This window comes from Gossypium arboreum, chromosome 2 (assembly GCF_025698485.1).
Source record: "Gossypium arboreum isolate Shixiya-1 chromosome 2, ASM2569848v2, whole genome shotgun sequence".
In the NCBI taxonomy this organism is placed as follows: Eukaryota; Viridiplantae; Streptophyta; class Magnoliopsida; order Malvales; family Malvaceae; genus Gossypium; species Gossypium arboreum.
This window is the reverse complement of record NC_069071.1, coordinates 96770547-96778191: the sequence shown is the minus strand read 5'-3', so window position 1 is coordinate 96778191 and position 7645 is coordinate 96770547. Positions and strand designations below refer to the sequence as shown.

The 7645-nt window shown below is 33.4% G+C and overlaps 1 protein-coding gene across 6 annotated transcripts; it reads left to right on the top strand.

Moving 5' to 3' along the window:
• Positions 1 to 1899: 1899 nt before the first annotated feature.
• On the top strand, positions 1900 to 4694 carry LOC108462235 (uncharacterized). Of its 6 annotated transcripts, none has more exons than XM_017762226.2 (6): positions 1900 to 2125; positions 2601 to 2707; positions 2816 to 2980; positions 3337 to 3459; positions 3614 to 3707; positions 4126 to 4245. In XM_017762226.2, exons 1-6 carry the CDS (start codon positions 2122 to 2124, stop codon positions 4167 to 4169), a joined length of 537 nt encoding a protein of 178 aa, XP_017617715.1. In that variant the 5' UTR covers positions 1900 to 2121; the 3' UTR covers positions 4170 to 4245. The 6 variants fall into 6 exon arrangements, with proteins under 6 accessions (XP_017617715.1, XP_017617712.1, XP_052881020.1 ...); XM_017762223.2 differs by having other exon boundaries at positions 3614 to 3757; positions 4119 to 4245; XM_053025060.1 differs by having other exon boundaries at positions 1920 to 2125; positions 2610 to 2707; positions 3614 to 3757; positions 4126 to 4694.
• The last annotated feature ends 2951 nt before the right edge of the window (positions 4695 to 7645 follow it).

Here is a 7645-nt window from a genome sequence, read left to right as displayed (position 1 = left end):
AATCAGTTCTCTTAGTTATACCAAGTTATTTTATGTGTACGACTCATATTCCTCTTTCTGTTTGTAATAAAATTGAGATGCTCGCTCGAAATTTAATTTGGGGATTTAGTATAGAGTCAAGAAAACTTGTCTTTTTAAATTGGACTGATTGTTGTAAGCCACTTGATAAAATGGGGTTTTGGCATCAGAAATCTTGCTGATCAAAACAAAGTTTTCTTATTAAAGTTGGGCTTCAACATTATTTCCAATCCTGAAAATTTGTGGGTGAGCATTTTGAGGAATAAGTACAATGTTCAGGGACTGATGTTGATCTTAATTTTGAGGAGCAATTGTTCTTTCATTTGGCGGTCTATTATAAAGGTTTGGCCAGAGGTTATCAGTGACACTTATTGGTTGATTGGTTAATTTTTGGAATGATGTATGGTTTAAACAAGTTGGTCCTCTTAAGTTATTTTATGAAGGACCTGGCTAGCTGAATGAAAATCTCAGAGTGTATGATATGATTGATAATTTTGGAAATTAGGATTGGTTTTAGCTTAACCTATTGTTACCTAACCATATTCTTCTTCACATTGTAGCTATATTACCTCCTTGTAATGATGTAGGGTCTAACGAAATCACTTGGAAATGGTTTGCCAACAATTCATTTTCTTTTGTTGAAACTTATAAGAACCTTTCCTCACTTGGTAGTGTTGAATCATTTATGAACTGGAACCTGATTTGACAAAATAAGGCCCCAAGACGAGTTCATATTTTTTCTTTGGATGCTTTGGTAGAATCGGCTCTTGACCAATGGTGAGCAAGCTCGAAGACACATGACTAATGAAGGACATTGCCCTCGATGCAGGAATTCCTTTTAGTCAAGTATTCATGCAATCCAAGATTGTGAATTTTTTAAAGCGGTTTGGCATGTTGCTGTTACTAACATTGCTAGAAATGCTTTCTTCTCAAGAAATGTGAATGAATGGTTAGTCTGAAACATGACAAATCAAAGGGGTTTATTGATAAGGAGAATGATTGACAGACACAGATTTTTATTTTGTGTTGGCTGTTATGGAAAAGTCACAACAATTTTATCTTTAATAATAGCCATAGTTGCATTGAAGATACTATTTTTATAGGATTTACTTGGGCTAAAAGTATTGTGAACTAAGGTTCAGTTGAGCTTTTTCGACATTCAAAGGTCATCCCTGCATATTGGATGCCATCAAAGATAGGGTGGATCAAACTCAACAAGATGGTGTTGCTTCGGCTCTCGCTAATAGTCCTTCGATTGGAAGAGTTTTCAAAGATTCTTGCACGAATTGGCTGTGTGCTTTTGCTACGAGGACTAGCAAGGATACGATTTTCAAGGTTGAATCAAAAGTTATTTTAGAAGGACTCACCATAGCATAAAAGACTAGTTTTAAACAGTTGGAGTTGGAATGTAATAATGCTTTGTTAGTTGAAACACTCCTAGCTGGAGATGTTGCAAATAATAGGATGTTAGAGTTGCGCTTGATCCATCAACTCTTACGCCGCAACTGGGAAGTTCAGATTCAACATATTCCCAAGGACCACAACAAAGTTATCGATCATATGGCTAAAATTGCCAGCTTAAGTTACAACAACTTGTAGTTGTTTGAAGAACCTTCAGTCCTGGTCCAAGAACTACTTAATGACCATCTTGCTACTATGTCCAATATCGCACATGAGTGTTTTCTTTACCTTATAGTCACTATTTTACTGTATTTTTTCTATCAAATAAAATAAAATAAAAATAATTATTATTATCAATTGATATACTATTTCATCAATAAAATAAATATAATTATAAGTTTAAAATTAATATATTTAAAAATCTCACGTAATTATACATCATTTAAAACTTAATTTTAAAAAAAAATATAAACTGTGCAGAACTTCTCGTAGTTACGCGATAATTTCCAATCTATATTAGGATGAGATAAACTTGGCTATTGAATTTTCACTCATTTTCTCAGTATTTGTCTTACTTTTCATTCCAAAAGCTCTTACATTTCTACTTCGATTTGCCTTTTTTTCTGGTCCCCTAATTTCTGCTTTTGGGTTTTCTGTTCTCTACCTTTTCTATCTTTTCTATCTTTTTCTCCTTAACTTTTAATGGGTATGTATTCGAATTGGCCTTCTTTGAAGGAGAATCTTGAATTTTGCTGCAAAAACCATCAAAAACTGCTAACTGCTTAGTATTTGACTCGAAGTTGTTTTCTTTATGCTTTTTGATATATATATTTTTTAATCTGGCGTTGCTTCGAGGCTGGCTTAATATGATTAATCGTATAAAGGGCTTGTCTGTGGCTGTAATTTCTATTTGAAACTGATTCTAGGAGTTTTTACTCCTCCATTCTTACCGAGGGTTTTGTTTGACTTCATCTTTGGTACTTAGGTTCACGGCCAAAAATATGAATATTTGGCTCTTAGGATGACCACCTTACATTCAACTTTAATGAATAAGCTTTATGATGTATGTTTTGTCATTCATCCTCTTCTTAGTCGAAGTTCTAAAATTTTGGAAGTTTTGATAGGATTTTAAACACTTGCTGATGTTATAGTGGATTAACAGTTGTATTACTATGTTTTAGATTTAACAGGTGAGATGCAAGGGAAAAATGGAAAACCCAAGCTTCTTGATCAAGCTTTTTCTGCCTTTTTTGTGCAGCTTCCTAACAAACTTCAAAACCATCTTAAGGTTAGCCATTTCTCCTACGTAGGGGGGAATTCATTTAATTGACTATTATTTTTAAGTATCTCTGAATTTGAATGAAAATTCCTTTTTTTTTTTTTTTTTTGGCCTCAGTCACAGTTCAAGGGATTAGCAAAAGATAATGATGGATTTGAATCTGCGAACTCTTTTCTCGAGAAGGAGAAGGGTTCATTTGCTGGATTGAGGATTGATATGGAGAAACAATTGCAAGCTTGGAGAGAAAATCCTTCGTGGGTCAATCAACCTCCAGAAATAAAGGTAAAGAGTTATTGGGAACTTTCATGGTTTCCTTCTCAACAGCTATGTGACCCGAACTCTTCATTTTTCATGAAGTACCCATACTAGCATTTGTATCCGACACATAGTTAAACAAGGATACAAGTATCTGACACTCACTCTCGAGTGCCTGCTAGTAAAAGCTTTTAACTCTAGGCCAGTCAAAAGCATGGACTTTCCTAGTGCTATTTCACTCATATAGCCAAAGTTGTAGAAATCCCTTGGCTTCTAATTTTAAAATATAATTTGCCCTACATTGCTGTTATCTACATTCTTGGATATTTTATTCTAAGGGTCCATTAATTTGCAAAGAATTAGGCTAATGTTATTCTTGGCAGGTTAGTGTGCCAAAAGGTTCTCTTTGCAACCTTAAGGCAAAACTTGATGTTGGGTTGCCCCCAGATGCAGTGTATGATATTTTAACTGATCCTGATAGTAAGAGAATTTTCAAGAACATTAAGGTAAGAGCGGTATATTTTGACCCATAATAGTAGATTGAAGTTTTCTATTTAGGACACCATTGCCAATTTGATGCAATGGCATTCCCAGCTTCAATGCTTCAAGCAGTCTCAAGAAATTCATATATTTATTTCATGAACTGATATTCTGCTTCAGGAAGTGATATCTAGAAAGGTTTTAGTTGATGAAGGTCAAAGACAGGTGGTTGAGGTGGAGCAAGCTGCTTTGTGGAGATTCCTTTGGTGGTCAGGTACCATCTCAGTTCGTGTTCTAGTGGATCAAAACCGGGAAGATCACTCGGTAATGATTTTCTCAGTTTCAATTTTAAAAATCCATGACTGAATCTTTTCTGTAAGTAGGACTTTGGCGGTCTATTTTGGTTGCTTTTTTTTCTTTTTTGAAGTTCAAATATAGGGTTCATCTGTTTTGAATCTCCACTTAGCTTGCCATTTAATTGATTCTAGCTCTTTATTTCTCTTTTAAGTGCTCGTATCTAACACATGGGTATGAGGAAATCAGATCCTAATATCCTCCAGAAACATGAAAAAACTTAGAAATCGTATCATATCTGTATCCTACTTTTGAACAAAAGATATAACTTATTTGTAAAAAGATTATGCATGGGTTACTTGTAGTTACTTTTGATTCTAATGATGACTAGTAAACAGATGAAGTTCGAACAAGTAAACACAGGATTCATGAAGAAGTTTGAAGGTCAGTGGAGAATAGAACCTATTTTTGTGGATGAAGAAACCTGTTTTCCTTTCAAACCTAAAACATTGGCGGAGTATTGTTCATGTAGTGGGGGTAAAGGAAGAATTGGGTCAAAGGTGAGCTTGGACCAACTGGTTCAACCAGCCATTGTCCCTCCCCCACCCATTTCTTGGTATCTAAGGGGAATAACTACCAAGACCACTGAGATGCTGATACATGATCTAGTTGCTGAAGCTGACAGACTCACAGGTGGGCGTCGATCTGACTCTGAAACTTCGAGCAAGAAGTTTAGATTATCTAAGGAGCTAAACGAATACGACCCGATTGAGCAAATATTCAACATTAAACAAAGATGGAGCTTACATAGGAGAAATGCAAAGCAACATCGTAAGAAGTTGTTGAATGTATAATCATTTAATTTTTTATTACATCAATTTCATTTGAAATCTGTTGTTTCAATGTTTATATATGTTAAGTATGACTCTTATTTCAGTCAAATTTGAGAAATAATTTTCTTGTTAAATTCTGTTTATTTGTTTCAATCAAACTCGATTAATTTAGATTATTTTATTATTATTTGAACTATGAATTTAGCCTATAAATACTCTTTTACAACATTAAAATTTAGCAAATTTTGTGTTTACGATTTGAGGATTTTTTTTTTTTAGTTTTAGGGTTTAATTTTTATTTTCATCTTTTATACTCTTCATTTTTTTCCATTATAGTAAATTTATTTTTACATGTGATTTTTATCCTCTTTGTAGAAGTTTTTCAAGTTAAATTTGTGTGTTTAATTTCTTATTTTCTTTCGTTATTTTTACTTGTTTATTGCTTAATCTAGTCGCTTTCTAATAAGTGGTATTAGAACTAGTTTAATTTTTGTAAATCAACTCATTCAAAGATGACAATAATAAGGTTTGAAATTGAAAAGTTTGATGGTATCACAAATTTTAATCTGTGGCAAGTTCGAATGATGACAATTTTAGTTCAAACTAGCCTGAAAAAGGCTGTTATCGAAAAAAGCCTGAAAATTTTAAATCAAATAGAATGGAAAGAGCTTAATGAAAAGGCCTTGTCTACAATCCAGTTGTGCTTCGTGAATACGTTATCGCAAGAGGTATTGATGGAGAAGATCTCATCCGCCTTGTGGAAAAAGTTAGAAACTCTTTACGTGATTAAGTCTCTAGCTAATCGTTTAGTATTGAAACGTCATCTATTTACATTTCGTATGAATGAAGGTGAGCTTCTTAAAGATAGACAAACTCTCGTTCGAAGATGTGAAGGGTTATTTGTTGAGTAGAGATAAACTCGACAATGAGTTTGGTTCGGATAGTAAGGCAAATAGGCAAGCTTCCATTTTGGTAGCATCAAAGAAGCGAGACAAAATGTGTCGCTATTGTAAAAAGTTAGGTCACGTCAAAGTAAACTGTTATAACCACGGAAAAAAAGAGCTGCTGAGAATAACAAGGAAGATGTAGTTGGTGCTAATTTGACCGATGAAAGCGGTGATGATTTCTTATTAGTGTCAACAATGATTTCTTATTAGTGTCAACAAGCGATAACTCTAAGCTTACATCTGAGTGGATCCTAAACTCATGATGTTCTTTCCACATGTGTCCTAATAAAGAATGGTTTTCCACATACAGTTCGATTGAAGGTGGAGTTGTGCGCATGAGAAACGATTCATCTAGTAAGGTAATTGGTATTGGTATTGTTAAAATTAGGATACACGATGAGACAATTAGGACACTCTCAGATATCAGGTATGTGTCTGATTTACAAAAGGATGCATAATTGACATCGAGTCGAGCGACATTAAAGTATCTCGTGAAGTTCTTATTTTGTTAAAAGGTAAAAGGACCGACAGTCTTTATATTCTAGAAGGTTCTATAGTGACCGGTGAAATCAGATGCCCCTCGTCCGTTATGGAGTCGAAGTCAACTAGTTTAGAGCGGGGGCAACTTGGTTAGAGGAGGGAAAATTGTATGATCGTTTCGTTGAAGAGAGGTTTTCTTTTGGATGCAGGTTTTGAAATGTTAGGGCACTGTGTTTGTGAAAATCAGACCCAGGTTAGTTTTGATTTGGCAGTGTACAAGTCGAAGGCTAGAAGTCTTCTAGTTTCTAAACATAGATTCGACTCAATTAATTCTCTACATAGTTCAAGATAGTCTCGTGGCGGGCTTTGGCAGAGATGGTGTTGTGGAAATATGAGTTAATGTGGAGATTTGTTAAGTATGACCTTATTTCAGTTAAAATTGAGAAGTAATCTTCTAGTTAAACACTGTTTATTTGTTTCAATCAAACTCTGATTAGTTTAGATTATTATATTATTATTTGATTTATGAATTTAGCCTATAAATAGACTCTTTTACAACATTAGAAACTGATACCCATTAGAGATTAGAACTCATAACACATTTAGAGAATTTTGTGTTTACGTTTTGAGAGTTCTTTATTTTCGAGTTTTCGGGATTTAGTTATTATCTCTATCTTTTGTCATTATAGTAAATTTATCTTTACCCGTAGTTTTTTATCCTCTTTGTAAGGGTTTTTTCACGTTAAATTTGTGTGGTCAATTTCTCAATTTCTTTCGCTATTTTTATTTATTCATTGCTTAATCGGGTCGATCCCTAACAATATATATATATATATATATATATATATATATATGAAAAGTGACCAACAGCTACGTAATGGTGTTTCCATTGAAGGGTATCAAAGTCTCTACCAAATAAAGTATTCAGATGCATTCTAAAATACTATCAGCAAATCTATTACAGTTTATTTAGATTCAAAGAGTAATTCGGACTCCCCAAGTGCAAACTTTGGCAAATACAAATTGCTAAATTTTTTCGTTCAGCTATACATATATATATGGATGAAGTTGTTTTTCTTATTCTACAGTTCCCATCTTCCTTCTCCAAACGTTATTTTAATTGGTTAGTTTCTCATGACACAAGCCAAAGACAAGTAAAATGAAGGACAATACCAAAAATTTTCAATTTTAATATTCAAAGACATCCATTTTACAGGAAAAGAATTTTTATTATCTTGATCCTGATTGCGGTTGATACTTTTATTAAATTCAAATTTGAAATATAGATAATTCTTCTGCTGCGTTTTTGGTTCAGATTGTAATGCTTAGGGTTTAAAAGCATCTATGAAAAATTTATTGAAACAAAAAGAAGGAAAGAATTGATAAATAGAAATTAAGTGATTAGAGTTAAAAAGGAAATTTAAATTAGAATTTCAAGATTCGAGTAACAGATAATTAAGAAAGATGGGAATAATTTTAAGGAAAGTAGATATATAGATCCCTTTTTCATCAAAATAATGCTTAAATTTCAGCTATAGATTTAATCCAAATGGTTCGGATCTCAAACTTGTGAAAGATATATAGACCCCTTTTTTCCTCCCTTTCTTCTCTCTTCCCAATCTAAACTTCGTATTTTGCAAAACTAATGCAGCATAAGG